This window comes from Pituophis catenifer, unplaced genomic scaffold, assembly GCF_029215685.1.
Source record: "Pituophis catenifer annectens isolate HBS135680 unplaced genomic scaffold, rPitCat1.0.hap2 SCAF_1, whole genome shotgun sequence".
NCBI classification, from domain to species: domain Eukaryota; kingdom Metazoa; phylum Chordata; class Lepidosauria; order Squamata; family Colubridae; genus Pituophis; species Pituophis catenifer.
Genome location: NW_027256881.1, coordinates 328074851 through 328093104, shown reverse-complemented (window position 1 = coordinate 328093104; position 18254 = coordinate 328074851). Strand labels below are relative to the sequence as shown.

At 40.0% G+C, this 18254-nt stretch overlaps 1 protein-coding gene across 1 annotated transcript; it reads right to left on the bottom strand.

The window, feature by feature from the left end:
* Window positions 1-329: 329 nt before the first annotated feature.
* Window positions 330-13378, bottom strand: TMX1 (thioredoxin related transmembrane protein 1). The gene is made up of 8 exons (XM_070943194.1): window positions 13185-13378; window positions 10796-10911; window positions 8759-8804; window positions 8362-8490; window positions 6394-6439; window positions 6143-6244; window positions 5985-6054; window positions 330-3475 (listed from the first exon to the last, which is right to left on the bottom strand). The coding sequence occupies exons 1-8, from the start codon at window positions 13376-13378 to the stop codon at window positions 3309-3311; spliced, it is 870 nt and encodes a 289-aa protein (XP_070799295.1). The 3' UTR covers window positions 330-3308.
* Between the last annotated feature and the right edge of the window lie 4876 nt (window positions 13379-18254).

The window sequence follows — 18254 nt, the reverse complement described above, 5'->3', positions numbered from 1 at the left end:
CGAAAAGATGATAAAGACTATCTATGACAATCAGAGGGCGAGCATTCTAGTTAATGGAGACAGGACAAGAACATTCCAAAGCAAGAAGGGAGTAAGGCAGGGCTGCCCCCTGTCACCACTATTATTCATTCTGGCTCTAGAAGTTCTGCTACGTAAGATTAGAAATAACAAAGAAATTAAAGGCCTAAAAATTAGAAAAGAGATCTATAAAACTCAAGAGATGTTCTTTCACCGATAATTGTGTCAAAGGAAAACTTGGTACTACATTCAACTATCCAACTGAGGTTATTAAAAGTGACCCTTAAAAAACAACTCAAGTTACAAATACATAAAATTCCAGACATGGAGGTAACTTTATTACTTGGAAATGTTTCCTTAAGAGGACAAAAAACACTTACCAATTATAATAAACACATCCGCTTAACAGCTGAATACTGAACATGCTTTACATCCTTGGAGAATTAAATTGGCTTATTCAAAGACTAAAGAGATGAAGAATAATTCCTTCAGCACAGCATAGTCCTCAAGCATGACCCCCGCCTCATCCTTTTTCTCCTGCGTAATTGAATTTGTTTTAAAGGTTATTTAACTGCCAGCCCACAAATGCTGAACAAGCTGTAAGAAAGGACTTTTTGACTTTAGACTGCTTATGTATTGCCTGCTCTGTAAAAAGACAACCTTTTGCAAAAGGAGGGCACAACAAGGAACAGGTAGGCTTAGAACTTTATCCCCCCCCATTGTGTGACAACTTATTCTGCCTGAAGGTTTCTTTCAGCGGAGGTTGTGCTGACCAGAGAGAAATTGTTGCTAGAGAAACTCAACAATAAAATCCAGATGTTTGCCTGCAGGAAGGAGAAGTATCTCCATTTCAAGAGAACCTAGTTCTGGCTAGTTCTGGCTAGTTTAAGCTTCAGATTGATTCAAGGGAGCTCTTAGGAGCAACAGCAGCAGATGAAATGCTTAGCAGAAAGCCCTGGAAGTTCGCAGCAATTTCCCATAGACTGGACTGCACAGAATTAAGCCAGACTGCTTTCAAGGACACCTACGGATTCTCCATACAGATCACGTTAAAGCAAATGTACATTAATTTCAATGCTTCAGTATGGAAGTCCCAGTTGTCAGCATGTGGCCATTGTTGAACCAAGAACAGGTGCCTGAGAAGCTTGTTTCAATCAGTTAACACAATCCTGGTTCAATGGAAGACAAATCGACCAACAGAACCACCTCTTCGCATATCCTTATCTCAGCGCTGAATAGCAATAGCAATAGCACTTAAATACCGCTTCACAGTGCTTTACAGCCCTCTCTAAGCTGTTTACAGAGTCAGCATAGTGCCCCCAACAATCTGTGTCCTCATTTTACCCACCTCGGAAGGATGGAAGGCTGAGTCAACCTTGAGATGGTCAAGATCGAACTGCTGGCAGTCGGCAGAATTAGCCTGCAATACTGCATTGTAACCACTGCACCACCATGGCTCTTCAATACAAACAAGACCCTTTCCAAAACATTCTTAAAGGTTCATAACACAGCTGGGGGTAGAGAGAAAGAAATATTAACTTGAGTCAATTCTCTGTGGTAGGGGCAAACACACCTATATAGAGCCAAAGAACCTGACTCCCAATGGCTTTTAAGACCTTTTAAGGAAACAGGCAAACCACAAGCAAGCAGGGGAAGAGATGGCTGCTTACTGGCCAGCATCTTACTTTTAACATCTTTGGAAGAAAATGTGAAATATTTTTTTTTTGCCCATAGAGAAAATGGAAATGGAAAAACAAGCATTGCTATGGTCTGTAGGTTCCCATTATGTACATCAAAACTTAGGCAGGGTTCAGAAAAGAATGACAAGTAATTCTTAGTTTTCATGAGCTTGTAAAGAGAGCTTTAAGGGGGGGGGGACAAAAAAGAAATATTTTATGCAAAAGTAAATTGCTCTATGCCTGCTTCATAAGCCAATTGAACTGTATTCTACTTATCAGCTAAGGCCATATACTACTGCCTTTGCAAGGAAATATCCTGTTTTTCTAAAGCTTTTCAAACTTATCACATAAACTTGTAGTTTGTCAATATAATAGGTGGTTAAGGCAGACTAGCCAGCTATGTCAAGTGGCCACTGAGTCTTCCTCCTTGAAGACAAATTTTGATTAAGCAAAAATATTGGCAAAGTGACTTTTTGTGGTACAAAAAGAATGTAATGTCCGAAAACTTTCTGAGAATGTTGTGTCTTAGGAAACAGAACTAAAAGGAAAGGAAACAGATGAAAAATGATAGCTGGCAGAATTTCTTGGCTTTGTGATATGCTGATGGAAGCTGCTGCAAGAATCCGCATGTCCTGAAATTCTGATAAAAATGAGATTTTATTCAAAGATCTAAGCAAAAAGTTCCCCCCAGGGAAAGAAACTGACAACTATGCTAACAATGGCAGCATCCTTCCCTAGATACAGGATTATTTAATAAACTTGTACGTCTTAGTCTTTAAGCTATTAGGAATAAGATCATTAAACTAACTTTACATGATTACTTCTTTTTCCTGCCAAATAGTTGCATATGAAGCTTGATGTACCTAATCAAGCAACATTGGGGAACAGCGTGGAGTTCAGGCTAGGCAAAAGGGATACTTTGGGCTCTTTCACTTTTGAACAATAGCCTCTCATATAACAACCTCACATAACAAGCAATTTAAAACAGAAACAACAAATAAAAAACCCAAATCTCTTTGCCATGGGATCCAAATTTTTTAGAATGAATTAGCTGCTGTTCAAAAATCTGGGCTTCAACTCTTCCTGGGTATTCAAAATTAGCTAGATTTTTTTAAAATTATTATTAGTCAGAACGAAAAAAGGCTCTTTGTAATTTTGCACTTGTAAAAGCAAGCCAACTGTAGAAGTAACCTCTTGAGTTGGGATCCAAACAAGTAATAGAAGAAAGCATTTTTCTTCCTGGGTTATTTCTACATGGAGAGAAAGGCTTCATCAGAAGGGATCATCTGGTTTTGGGCCCAATGTTTGTCCCGGCATTGCAGACTGGTAACTCATCCAAATTCTGGAATTCCCTGTGCCGTAGGCAAATTAACCCTTTTGCAGCTCCTGGACCAGTTCCAGGGAGACAGGTAAAAGCATTTCCATCACCACGCTTTAAACTTGTCCCACTGAAAGATTCAGAAACAATTTTTCACCATCTCAAAACGATTCTGAGTCTTGGTTCTCTTGGGAGGTAGAAGAGGAGGACCGTCCCACCTCTCCTGCCCACCTGCAGATTTGATCATCAGGCATCCATCCAGGATCACCAGAAGATGAGCCTGCTGGCAAGAGCTATGACTGCTCTGCTTCAGAAGCTGGTTTTGCGACGCGTTGCCTCACTGGATTTGCTGGAGGAACAGGGTACCATGGATCTCCGCGGTCCATTCCACCATCAAGATTGACTCCGTCAAGTCCTTCACTTTTTTTTTTCGAATGCTGAGCAGATTCTAGTAGCTTTCCTAAAAAGAGAAGAAAATTCAGCACTGCCAATTTATCTCTTTAGATCAGGGGTGTCAAACTCAAGGCCTGGGGGCCGGATCTGGCCTGCTTAGATCTGGCCCAGAGGCTGCCCTGGAAAACAGCAAAGGATCGTCCCGCAGTGTCTCTGCCAGTGAAAATGGAGCTTGCAAGGGTTTCATGTGGCCTTCCCGGGCTCCGTTTTTGCTGGCAGAGGTTTGCAGGAGGCCATCGCAGCTGAAAAACGGAGCTCAGGAACCCGTTTTCGCTGGCAGAGCACTCGGGCCACCACAGGTGCCCTCGACATGAGAGACCTCAAGCTGGCCACGCCCACCCTGGTCATGCCCATCCCAGCCCCCCGAGGTCAAACACAACCCTGATGCAGCCCTCAATGAAATCGAGTTTGACACCCCTGCTTTAGATGGTAAAGAAGCAGGGTGAACAATCTGCAGGTATGGTATGAAAGTGACTACTATTATCCACTCTGGTCAAATATCTTTTAACAGTATCTCAGTTCCCAGAAATCATGCTGCCCGCTTTTAACAAAAAGGTTGGATTGCAATTATCATTAAATTCAACTAGCGAAACTTACGTTAGGACTGTGAAAGGTAACAATCCAACTAAAATCAGGAGCCTGAGTTTAGAAGCAATCATTTTAAAAACAAAATTTGTGTGGGATTTTAGCTTCATGAATGCAAGTATTACATTCCAGTTCTGCAGAAGTCATGTAGCAAAAAGCAACTTGCAGAATACCTTCAGAGTTTTTAAAGCAGACCATAAACATTAATTTGGTTTTAAATTCATGCCAGTGGAAATCTACTTGTAGGACATTTTCACTGATAAAAAATGGATTGAAGACAATTGATTTTCATTTGTTTCCCTCTGCAATTTTGTATAACCACTCTAGAACCAGAGAGTTGGATGACCCTTAGAATAGAGGTCCTGAAGTTATAAAGGAGACAAAAATGGCTTTGTTTCCCCTCTGTAAATGAGAGGGAAAAAATACATGCTCCTGGCTCTAGAGAGACAGTTGCGGTAATAGTTAAGTGGCTGGAGCATAATTAGGCTTCAAATTTATCCTGAACTATGGATTGGGTGACTTTGGGCCAATCTCTTTTGCACCACATAATTCCTAGAATTTGCTGCATAGATAAAATTAAAGATTCCCAAGTACTGAATTCATAACTGTTTCAACTCCTACCCTCAAAATGCTGCTTTAGAGCACTGCACACCAGAACAACTAGACACAAGAATAGTTTTTTCCTGAACGCCATCACTCTGCTAAACAAATAATTCCCTCAACACTGTCAAACTAGTTACTAAGTCTGCATTACTATTAATCTTCCCATCGTCCCCATTACCCATCTCCTTCCACTTGTGACTGTATGACTGTAACTTTGTTGCTTGTATCCTTATGATTTATATTGACTGTTTCCTAATATTTGATTGCTTATTTGTTCCCTATGACTATCATTAAGTGTTGTACCTTATGATTCTTGACAAATGTATCTTTTCTTTTATGTACATTGAGAGCGTATGCACCAAAGACAAATTCCTTGTGTGTCCAATCACACTTGGCCAATAAAGAATTCTATTCTATCTCTTTTGCACCACATAATTCCTAGAATTTGCTGCATAAATAAAATTAAGATTCCCAAGTACTGAATACATGGAGGAAAAGAAGAATATGAGTCTAAGAAATAAACAAATTCTGTCTATGTTCTGTCTATGAACAGAGCAGCAAGTCAGGATTCAAACTACTGCATGGGTAAGATTCTGACATGAATTTTACAAGGCTAGGTAACATATGTCAATCCTATATAAAAGGGGCAGGAAAGAACTGGTTGCTAAAGCCCCCCTCATGATTTCCTGGAGTTGAAATTTACTACAAGACCGACACCTGCTAAAAATTTTGCTCTCTAATTGGGTCCCGCCCAAGGCAATTTCATTACTTCTTCTGACTTTGTATTCTATTTTGTGAGGAATACGAGCTTTAGGCCTCAGAGAATAACTGTTTAAAGTTGCATAACCTTGCTAGTACCAGAAAATTAATAGTTAATATTTATCAAACTTGGGTGAAACTATTCCCTCCTTATCTGCCGCTTGCGGCTCTTGCTGAATCCTTACACTGTTATTTAAGATACCCAACCAGACACAATAGCATTACTATCTCCTTTTAAGCAGACAAGATAGCCTCCCTCCCTCTGTTCTTGCCGGTTTAGGAATAAGATCTAGGACGGAGCAGAGAGGTACAAATGACCACTGAGTGGTACTGTTGAAAGTGGGCAGGGCTAAAAGAAATAGAGTTAAGTGCCATTATTTAATTAACAGGTAGTTTAATTAGTCAGATGTTTTATAATTTTGGAAAAAGCTCTGGTAATATACTAATGCAGGAAAATAAAACGAAAGATAAAACCACACAAAGGTGATAATTTCAAGATTGGCTCAATGCTTAAAGCTCCCTTTTCTTGTCTCTGAAGAAATTCACTTGGCATGCAGCAATATACTTACTCTGATGAGGATGCTGGTATGGCCTTTGCTTTTTAGTGGGACACACACAATCAGCCAGAAACACCATGATCTGAAAAGAAAAACAACATTCTTCAGTGCTACATTCCAGCTTTATCTTCTCCTTTTAATTCTGAGTGCAAAGAGGCATGTTTACTTACAAGGCCTAGCAGCAACCCCGAAATCAAAGTTACAAATGCAAAAATTGCATAGGATCCCCAGTTTGGTATACCAAGGTTTTCTGTGAAATAAGTGTGACATTGCTGAAAGGGAGAAAAAACAAATTTTGAGAATTAGCTAGACAGCAACTCTGTAAGCTGCCTGGAATCACAATGAGTGAGTTGGGCAGCCATATATATATATACTCAAACCTAATCTCCCTTCTGATTTAAGAGGAAGATGTGGCACGTACCCTAATCCACATGGAAAGCTGAAATAAGGCAGACATGCTGCTCATCCTGCAAAGAAACACATGAGAAAAAAATTAAAATAAGGGATAATTCTACGGTCAGAGGCAAAAAATAAAATGTACAATTAAAGAACTTTCAGTGGATTTCAGTGATCTAAGCAGCCCATTTGAGATTCAGCATTCAAGTTCTATTAAGGTTGCTCATGCAATTTTCACCTGACTGCAATGGAATCAATTCCCATGTCCAACTATAAATGAAACCCAATTGTAAATGATTCCTATTGGAAGAAAAAGTGGGAGACATCTAAAGAAATCAATGTAGAAGCAAAAAGAGTTTTCTGGATGCTCAAAAGAAAAAAAGAGCCTGCATAGTAGTATGAAGAAGCCTCTAATCAAAGGGGAAAATATGGTAATCACAGGATGAGCTTGAAACTTGCAAAAGTTTCCCAAAATAACAACATAAGGGGGCTGGGGGTATGTTAGAAGAAATAGATCCTAACTCTGTTGTGAAGAGAAAGGGATGAATTAGTCAACAAGTAGACTATTTTAATTAAGATTTTAGTTTTTTCCCCAAAGGGAAACAAAGCCTTTGCTGGCCATCGTTGTGCTACTAGTGAAATGAAAGTGAAGCAGCTCAGATATACAAGGGAGAAACATGTAAATGAACTCAAATCTCCAAGGCCAGAGGAATTATGTTTTTGGGCATTCAAAGAATGACAAAGATATTTACAGAGTTCCTGGAAATATTGTGAGGGTCCCATCCCAAAAGACTGCAGGAGAGCAAATGGCCCTATCTTCAAATAAGGTGGGGAAGATGAACTGAGGAAATTAAAGATCTGTCAGTTTGATGTCTTACTGGACGGGATCTTCAGACTATTAAACAGCATATTTGTGAGTTGTGGATAGGAATGTAAGAGACAGTATAGGTTGGATACAAACCCAGTTAAATTCATGTCTTTTATTGACAGAATTACTTACTTAATGCACTGGGGATATGGCTTGAACATAGTGGACTCTAACCTTAGCAAAGCATTCAAATGTTCTTTTCTTTTCAAACCTAAACACATCCAACTCCTCTTCAAAAGGTTTCTAGTCCCCTGATCATATTCATGGGCTTTCTTTCTCTGAATTTATTCTATTTTTTTTTTAAAGTGAAGTGCTCACAACTGGGCCCAGTACATGAGGTGGTAGTGGACCAGTGCAGAATAAAATGGAACGACTATGACCTATTTGGTTACCCTAAACTTCTTATAGGAAAATAATGAAAATATGAAATAACTAGACTCAATCGAGATCATAACTGTTTTCATAAATCATTAGTTTAGATCCGTGATGGCAAACCTATGGCACGTGTGCCAGAGGTGGCACACAGAGCCCTCTCTGCTGGCACGCATGCTGTCGGCCCAGGTCAAATCTCTGTGGTGTTTCTTTAGTGAGCTCGTTTCCCTGCAAACGACAAAACAGAAGCTCACGAAAGAAAAAGATGTTACCTCTTGTTGCGCTGCCGGTGTTGGGATGCCCCATCTCCTGCCAGTCAGCTGGTTTTCGGGTCTTTGCTATGCATGCACATATGCGCACATTTGCATATGTCCATGCAGTCATGCGCATGTCCGCGCATGTCTGAGTTTTCAGTTTGGGCATGCAAATGCATGCAGTTTGGGCACTCTGTGTCTAAAAGGTTCGCCATCACTCGTTTAGATCTTAACTTGATCTTGGCTTCATAAATTATTAAACTTGATAGGGGAGGGAGGGAGGGAGGGAGAGAGAGAGAGAGAGAGAGAGAGAGAGAGAGAGAGAGAATGAATGAGGGACAGACAGGATTAAAACTTCCCAGGTAATTTGCCTAAATCAGTGCTGATGACTACAGTGATGATCTGTAAATTAACTGGATTCATCTAAAGTCAGAATTCAAGCTTTGGCATTTATTTCCCAAGCCTGTTAGGGAGCAGAAACATTTCTGCTGATACTTACAAAAATGAAGACGGTCCAAGCCATGAAGAAATAGGCTCAACAGACTTCCATTCTTGCTCACTGATAAAATTGATGAAGTCACTTTTAGTTCGGGGACCTTGGTACCGTCTAAATTCTCCATCTTTACAACTGTTCAAAATAAGAGCCATGTCAAGCACTTAAAATTCTCATAATGTCTCACCTAGCAACACTGTAAACAATAAATAATATTACTTTAAGTTTCATTCCCTTAATTGATTTTAAATTCTAGGTCTTTTATCATCCTCCAAACAGCTACTTTCACTGAAGTTTAAAATTACTACAATAGAAAAATGTGAGATGCTGAAGTATTTTCCTATTTTGCTTTTAAGCCAAAAACCACAGGAGTTATAGCAACTTTAGGTTTTAAAGTACTTACTGGTAAATGGTGGGAAGTGCTGTTATGACAAATCTTCCACTTAGTCCTATATAAAGATCCAGAGAGAGAAAAATGAGGGTCAAGAGTTCATTATGGTAGATGTATTTCAAGGTAATCAGTCACAAGTACATTAACTTTCCTCAAGTTAAATTTCCTCATTTTAATTATGCATACAATTGCAGATGACTTCTTTAAAAGAAACAGAGGTAATAAGTAATGTGACTGAAGACCGCACTACCCCATCCCATCCCCAGCATCCTACAAACAATATATTACCAACAGCCATACCCAGAACTCGATCAGTAAAAACCATCTGTTTCTTATATATTATTATTAGTTACCAGTATATTATTTTTTTATGAAAAATTCAACAGGCAGACAAAAATGGAATTGGTCAGAACTTTCCTGATGAAGAAATTAATGTTTCACTATTCAAACATGTTATTAGCCGTTACCCCATTCAGCTTCTAACAAGCTACTGAAGTGCTATATTCTGTTACCAACCTATTACATTATTCAATTTTCCCAACACAAACATATCTTGCTATTTTCAAAGTTGTAACAATTAGCGGCACACATAGTGTTTCAGCAAACCAACAGTTGTTATTGTTTCTATATCACAATTAAAATTGGGAGTGCCTAGTTCCATGTAATTTGCTCCAGGCTACATAGTTCATGACAGAGGAATAATTTTGAATGCAAAGCTTTCCACCTATAATCCTTGCTACTAAATTATACATCTCATTAAAGGCCTTTTGTTCCAAAAATCTTTCCTCATCAGTTTGTCAGCTAAGCAGAGGGCTCAGAGGGATAAAGTGGAGAATTTATCTACCCTCAGTGCAGGCATGCTAGTATAGTCCAATCTGACTCCTGAAAGAGTTCCCAACATTCATTTACTTCTCACTAAGAAATTCCCAAAAAGTTTCTGAAGAATTATCAGGATCCTCAGAACACAGCTTGAAGGTATCTGATGGAAAAAGCCTGAGGCTACATACACATTGCATCATGAGTACATTGAATGTAAGTTGCCTACAGTTGGCATCAGGAAAGATAGGCAGCATATAAAGTTAAAGGTTTCCCCTATCCAGTGGAGTCCAACTCTGGGGTGTGTGTGTGTGTGTGTGTGTGTGTGTGTGTGTGCGCGCTTTATCTCTGTTTCTTAGTCCAGGAAGCCAGCATTGTCCAAAGACACTTCCATGGTCATGCCAAGGCGCATGGAATGCTCTTACCTTCCCATTGAAGTGAGATATATTTATCTACTATACTTGCATTTACATACTTTCGAACTGCTAGGTTGGCCGGAGCTGGGGCAAGTAATGGGAGCTCACCACGACACGTTCAAACCTAGGTAAGCTAAGCATCTTAAACCACTGAGACATTGTGCTCCTATGAGCGGCATATAGATTGAATAAATCAATAATAAATAAAAGTACTGAAGGCAAATTTCAGGTTGGAGAAAAACGTTACTTTTTTTATTTAAAAAGGTTTTATTTAAAACCTTACTATTATTATTATTATTAGCATATGGCATTATGACATTAACTAGGAGAGTACAATGCTAATGCTGAGTAGTAGTTTGCCTATTTACCAGCTCTATCAGATACACGCTTGCACACTTCCCATGGTGCACCACAGGAGGGCGAGCCAGCTTCACACCAGAAAGATAAGCAGCTCTTTCTGCATCATCATCTGATCCCCCCACCCTTTCTCTGGAGTTGCTTCACAAAGGGGTGTCGCAACCTGGAAGGTTCAGAAATCTGACTGCACTGACTGCCTCAACTCATCTGTCCACCAAAGTGGTACCTATTTATCTACTCGTATAGAACATCCTTTTGAACTGCAAGGTGGGCAGAAGCTAACTGATGGGAATTTATCCCGTCATACAGTGCTAGGTCTCGAACCAATGGAGCAGAGAAAATCTCCAACATGATTAAACCACTGAGTTACCACACCCCAACCTTCCAACTGTGTGTAACTTATTCTAAAGCAATGAAACGTATTTTATGTTATTCAATTCACATCGGAACAACAACTTACCTGGCTGCTCTGTTACATCCACTTTGGCAATGTTCACTTCAAGATCCTCGCTCCATTCAGCAAAGCTTTCCCATTCTGACTGTAAATTCTGACAGGCAGGACACCAAGGAGCATAGCTGAAAAATAAATGCTATATAACCAATTGTTACACAGGAGGGGAAAAAAAAACATTTTCTTTCCATAACTGAGAATAAAAACTGCAGGCATCTTGGAGTGCATACTTGCTATACCCTGTTTCTCCGAAAATAAGACATCCCCTGATAATAAGCCCAATCAGGCTTTTGAGTGTATGTGCTAAAATAAGCCTCCCTCCCTGAAAATATTTAAACGCAAAGCTGGAAATCAGGTAAGGCGGCAAGAGGAGCTCCATCTTGCTTCATGCGCCCCAAAATAATATGACCTCCCCAAAAATAAGGCCACACACTTATTTCGGGGTTCAAAAAAATATAAGACAGGGTCTTATTTTCAGGGAAACACAGTATATTGTTAATATGATTTATGAAAACTATAGTGCCAAGCATCTATGATAGTAGAGCAGTATTGGTTACAATATAATAAATATTTAAGACTAAAAGGGGCAGAATTTTAAGGAAAGAATCTATGCCCTGCACACAAAATCTTCTTAGTTCGTTCCTTGGTATATCTAATTCAATGGATATATAGTTGTGATGGCTAAGATCCTCTTTGCTCAAGAATTTCAACAACTATCTCCAACCAGAGGAGATAGTTTGTTTATTCTGGAATAAACTAACCACTGAGGTTCTAACTCTGTAATATAAAGCAGCTTGCCGTCATAAAACCTTGATCAACTTCACTGGATTCTATAACACAGAGAACTGTTTTATTACATTATCTTACTTCATATGGCAATTCATTAACCTTAATAATTACAATAATTCAGTAACAGGAGGCATTAATGCTCTTGAATATTCATGGAGTGTCTCAACAACCAAGTGCTAGAGAGGTATATAACATTCCATTTGTTAACTGTTTCAAGCACAAAAGAACTAGTTTTAGGAGATTTGTGTCAAACCAAAACACTCATGTTATATCTATGCATGGAACAAATGAGTTGTTTTGCTACAGTCACAAGTCATTGGGAGTGGGGGGGGAGTACATACGGTGATGCTGATGGAGGCAGGGATTCCTCTTAATTGCCTAGACTGGATGCACAAATCAGTACATTGGCAGTGGCTGAACTGAGGGAGAAAAATATGATATACTACACTGCAAAAATGGGAGATGGACTAATGGGATATAGTACTAACTAAACAAAGCATGGGGAAAATAGGGCATTCAGGGTTTAACACATGGAGACTGTGACTTGCACACCAGTCTTGGCCTACTCATTTTTTGTTTCATTCAAAAATTGCTTCTGCTTTCACTTTTGTAAAACAGTAACTGGCTTGAAACAGCAGAGTTCCTCCCATTCAGAAACTCCCCTCCCCCAAAGAATTACCAAATCAAGGAGCTGAAGAAGCTTCTTGGATGAGAAGCTAAACGTCTTCAAAGAAAAACCAGGAAGTCTAGTTACTTCTTAAAAAAAAAAAAAAACACTTTAGGGATTTACCAAATCTAGGGTGCAAAATTCCCCTTGGCTCAAGTCCGTCAACTATGGTTACTTTTTTTTATATATTGAAAAGTTTTAGAATGTTTTACAAACAGATTTTCCACCCCTCCTCCCCCCACCCATTCCCTTCTCCCTCCCTCCCCCACTTCCCAGAGCAAAATACAGGGTATTGCATTTAACAAACATAATCTAACATAAACAAACTAACTATAAGCTCTTAACTCCCCCTTACTCTTTAACTCTCCCATAGGTACCAAAATGTCAGAATAAGAAGAAAAATCATCTAAATATTTCATTCATAACCTATTTGCAACTTTTTAGTCCCATATTTGTTTTGTATATAGTCAATCCATCTTCTCCATTCCAGTACACATCTTTCATTCGAACGATCCTTCAAATATGCAGAGATTTTAGCCATCTCAACTATGGTTACTTTTTAAGATGCATGAAGTCTATTCCCAGAATTCCCCAAGCAACATGCAAGCTGCCCAGGAATTCTGAGAGTGAAGTGAAGGGTCAATAATATATATCCTAAAATAACCAATATTGACAAAGCCTGCTCTCCATCATTTAAATAGCCAGCCCCAAGGAAGAGACAGGAAGGTCAGGGGGCATCCACTGTTCTCCCGACTGACGAGTGCAATGGGGCGAAGGAGACAAGCGAAGGGTGGAGCGGAGTTAGCCCTGAGCAGATACAGAGTTCCCCTTTCTAGAGGGCTGGACTAGATGATCTTTGCGGTCCCCTCCCCATCCTACGATTTGCCCGGGCATTTCCGGGAAAAAAAAAAGAGCCGCTTTTCTCTGCCCGCCACGACTCACAATTCCACCATCCACTCGCCCTGCAGCAGTTCTTGCCACGCTCCGTCAGTCAGTACTTTGACTCGATTCCTGCCGGCCAACGCGGGTCCCGGCACTATAAGCAGCAGCAGGAGCAGCAACAGCAGCATCGAGGCGAGCGTTATCCAGGCAGATCTCGCTGAAGAGCCACGGAGGGGAATAACGACCGCCATCATCTCGAACGACTTCCGCTTTGGCAGGGCGCCAGGAAGCCAATCAGAAAGGATGCCGGGAAAAGAGGCGATTCATCCCTGGGAAGAGAGAGAGAGAGAGAGAAACCAGTCGCGCGCGCACGGGCGGGCGTTTCCTCGCTTCCGCTGCCCGTGGTTACGGAGGGGGGGGCTTTCCGCCCCCGCCCTTGATTTGATTGATTTGGAGAACAGCGAACCAATCAACGGCTCGCCTCGATCCTTTCGCCCCGCCCTCCGCCTCCTTTCTCCCTTCTGCTTTTTCTCCACAGCTTTGGAGCGGCTTTCATAGCAGTTTCGGTGTCGCTCGTTCGCCGACTTTTCAAGGCGACGGAACTCAGGCACCAGACGGATTAAAAGGAACCAGGAGTTGCTATGACGATTTATTATTATTTTTTTTCCTTTTCAAAGGAATAATAAAAACACATGTCTTAGAAATAATATTTCCCGTGTTGTTGTTGTTGTTGTTTGTTTATTTAAATGCGTTAAGGCATGAGATTTCTTCCTCTATGGACAGGGCATTTTTTTTTCTTGCTCACTAGTTACGGCTAGTGAAAATGAAGTGATTTCAGAATCCTCCCGAATTCCTTTTCCAAATTCCTTCTCCTACATGTAAGTGGGGCCTTGATTGAAGGATCCTAATGTGCCACAGAACATAAGTCTTTTAAAAAAAACCTCCCTGCTCTGAATTAACAGGAATTTCCTGCTCATACTGGCTTGAGGTAGGTGACATTTAACCCAATGTATTTGGACAGGGTTAAAAAAAGTTAAGGGAGGCAGCTTTCTGCTTCATATTGCATCATCATCGCCCTTTCAGTCTAAGGATAAATTGAACAAAGCAATGTAAGAAGTTAACCCCTTTCCTAGAGGAATGAAATATTTTGTGAAATATTAAAAAGGCAGAATATTATGTTTCCCTAGATGAGAAATGGAGAAGTATGTTTTAAAGACAAAGCAGCTCCCATCTTCCTGCCCCCCCCCCCCCCGCCCTATGTCAATGGGCCAGAGGCAGAAACAATCTTTGTCAATGGACCATCATCTGCAACACAATAGGACCCATCTAGCAACAGAAACTAACACAATAGGACCCATCTAGCAACAGAAATTCACCACATGGCACCTGAGAAGATTACATCAGCCAGCAAGGGTAGTTAAGACCCCCCCCCCACCCCCCCCCCCCGAGTCTGACAACCAATCAGGATACTCTTTCTGAGCCCCAGGAAGTTCAAAGCCCAGAGAGACCATAAAACCCGGGGACTCGCTGCATCTCGCCCTTTTCTGTTCAGGAACTCAAACCATGTGATCCTGTCCACCATTAAACTATCTTTCCAAGCAGTCTCCATGTTTCCAGTGTCTTTTTCCCCACTTGGAGCTGAATCCAGAAGGATATTTCTTCCTACAGCAAGAAAGAAGGAACTTGAACTAAAGTAAACTATACACTTCTACAGGTTGTCCTTGCTTAGTGATTGCCTCCTTCATGGACGGTTCGCAGTTATAATAGTGTCCAAAAAGTAATTTTGGAACCAAGCCTGGCATTTACGACCTTTGCAGATATAGAAAGCAAAGGAAAACTAAAGCAAGACCATAAACATAGTCATGGTTTGACTTAGGGACCATTTCTCTTAACAACTGAATTGCTAATAATTCCAGACGTGGTTGCAACATGAAGACTATGTGTGAGGGAGTAGTCTAAGAAATTAATTTGAATGAGACATTTAATTGGGCACTCCACTCAAACTATCTAAATAATGCTCATCTTCAGAGACAGTTTGTTACAGTAGGTAGGAGAGTTTATCATGGAGCAATAGATCGTCCACAACTTACGATCGTTTATTGACTGACCTTTCAAAGTTACAACAGCACTGATCCCAAAATGTGACTTGGGATCATTTTTCATACGACCACTGCAGCATTGCCAGTCACATGATCAAAGTTCAGATGCTTGGCAACTGGCATATATTTATGATGATTGCAGTGTCGGGGGGAAATCACGTGATCACCTTTTGTGACCTGACAAGCAAAGTCAATGAAAAAGCCAGATTCACTTTAACAACTGTGTTACTAACTTAACAACTGCAGTGATTCACTTAACAACTCTAGCAAGAAAGTGGTAAATTGGGACAAAATTTACTTAACTATCTCGCTTAGCAACAGAAATTTTGGGCTCAATTGTGGTCATAAGTGGAGGGCTATCTCTGGTACAAAATGAAAGCTGTCTTTTTCCCAGAAGGCTTGCTGTTCTGGGATGTATTTTCGTCTCTCTAAAAATTCTTTTTCTAGAAATTATTTTTTGTTCCTGCTGAGATAAATTATTCACCCAAATTTTTATAAGTCAAGTATGTAATATCCTATTTTCTATGAAATTATATCATTTTAATTTTTTGAATAATGATTTTTTTTTCTCTTAAGGGATATGTGCTTCATTTACATTCCATATTAAGCATTTGTAATCCCATGATGAGGCTAAGAATTTAGAAAAGTCAATACCTATAATACCTTCCCTTTCACTTTCCAGTTGCACTTGTAAAGGTTTTTGTGTAGACTCATCCTGTCACACGCATTCGTATTGTAGGAAGAAATATCCTTCTGGGTTCAGCTCCAAGTGGGGAAAAAGACACTGGAAACATGGAGACTGCTTGGAAAGATGGTTTAATGGTGGATAGGATCACATGGCTTGAGCTCCTGAACAGAAAAGGGCGAGATACAGCGAGTCCCCGGGTTTTATGCTCTTTCAGGCTTTGAACTTCCTGGGGCCCCGAAAGACTATCCTGATCGTTGTCAGACTCCCAGGGGGTGGGGGTCTTAGCTAGCCTTGCTGGCTGATGTAATCTTCCCAGGTGCTATGTGGTGAGTTTCTGTTGCTAAATGGGTCCCATTGTGTTGCAGATGGTGGTCCATTGACAAAGATTGAATTTCTGCCTCTGGCCCATTAACAAAAAGGTGGGGGCTGGAAGGTGGGAGCTGCTTTGTCTTTAAAACATGCTTCTCCATTTCTCATACAGGGAAACATAATATTCTGCCTTTTTAATATTTCCTAAAATATTTCATTCTTCTAGGAAAGGGGTGGGTGCTAACTTCCTACAGTATTGTCTCCACTGTTTTGAATTTTTCTAAACATTCTCTTGCTTTCTTCACAGAATTCAGTTAAAGCCTATGTTGTTTGAAGGTAAAAACCATTCTTGCAGTTTGTTCCATCAAAGTACATTATTTTTCTGTTTAAGTCTATCAGTCAGAAAGAAGCACTGTTTTCTTTGATGCAGTATTTTAATTGACATTTAATTAAATGTCAGACGTTTGAGGACAGAACAACCACAGCACAAGAGAAGCGAGCACTCCGCAAAGCCAGAGCTGCAAATGCTACAACAATGGCGCCCACACATCTGCCCGACATGTGGCAGAACATTCCGTGCCCATGTAGGCCTTACCAGCCACCTGCGGACACACCATGGACAGCCCACAACCCATTAGATGTCAAGGTCCTCTTCGAACATGATGGACGAACATCATTTTAATTGAATTTCTTTAAGAACAAATGCATCTGTATTATTAATCTTCAATCTTGCATTACAATGCTTCTACACAACTTGGTCTCTTCTCTTTTTCCTAACAAAATGCACCAGGACATCCTTTCCTAATTTTGCAAATTCTGTGAACTTCGTCATTTTTTTTGCCTCTGTATCCTCTTCATCTTTTCACCTCTCCTTTAATAACTTTTGTCTTACTTTTCAAAAATTCTTTATCATTAGTTTTACACGTCTGGTCACTTCTCTCTTCCAGAGCTGTTCATTTAGTACTAAGTGATTCAAACAACTTTTTGCGTAAATCCTCAAATATTTTCTGAAGCAATTCTGGTGTAATTTCTCTTTCTGCAAGTTGTGCTAACAATCCCCTCCTCGATTCTCCTGTTTTTCCTGCTCATCTGGTAATTGTCATTCTAATTTTGTAATCCAGAAACAAAAGTCTCAGTTATAAGAGCTGAGGTGGCACAGTGGTTAGAGTGCAGTACTGCAGCTACTTCAGCTGACTGCTAGTTCAGCAGATCAGCGGATCAAATCTCACCAGGCTCAAGGTTGACTCAGCCTTCCATCCTTCCGAGATGGGTAAAATGAGGACCCAGATTGTTGGGGGCAATATGCTATTTAGTATACTGTCTTTGGTGTAAGTCGCCCAGAGTCCTCGGAGAGTGGGCGTCATAGAAATATGAATAATAATAATAATAATAATAATAATAATAATAATAATAATAATAGTAAAAGGCAGGCATCCCCCCCCTTTTATTTTGCTTTTGTCTTTCTGCATCTTGGATACATTCATCTAAAATTACACTCCGTATTTGCAGTCACTGTCACAATCTGGCTCACATTATCTTTATTCTGTAAAAACTACCAATTGTCTATGCTCTTAATGCTAAAAAATAAGAGTCTCATGAGTCAGGTCTGTTTGCCTGTTTAATTCCAATATTTAAAAAAAACACTCACCAAATTTAATATTTCAAAGTTACTGTCTCATTTATCCATTTTGAACTTTTGATATCCAATTCCTGTTAAACTTTTTGCTGAAAATTTAAGTCCTTTATATCCTCCCCACCCATCCTTCTTTATCCAGAAAGTATGTTGACTCTTTAACTGGTTTTCTTTCATCCTGCCTTACTCTTTTAACTGTAAATTGATTACATGCAACTGTGATTATGAAAGTGATGCTTTTGCAGATCTTATGTCCATTACAGGCTGCATTGTGGCTGTGGAGCTTGATTAAAATCCCTCAACCTTCCCAATAAAAGTGTGTTTACTAAAGAATATTTCTGGTTTATCTGTGGTATTTAAAGATGAAGATAATCAAGTTAGATCAGGGGTCGGCAACCTTA

Excerpts from the sequence above, each read along its gene's own strand:
- TMX1 (XM_070943194.1), bottom strand. The coding sequence starts at position 13,378 with ATGATGGCGGTCGTTATTCCCCTCCGTGGCTCTTCAGCGAGATCTGCC. Across the intron at positions 8,805-10,795 it reads GGATGTAACAGAGCAGCCAG|GACTAAGTGGAAGATTTGTC; the intron begins GTAAGTTGTTGT and ends ATCTTTATATAG. Across the intron at positions 3,476-5,984 it reads ATACCAGCATCCTCATCAGA|GAAAGCTACTAGAATCTGCT; the intron begins GTAAGTATATTG and ends TTCTCTTTTTAG.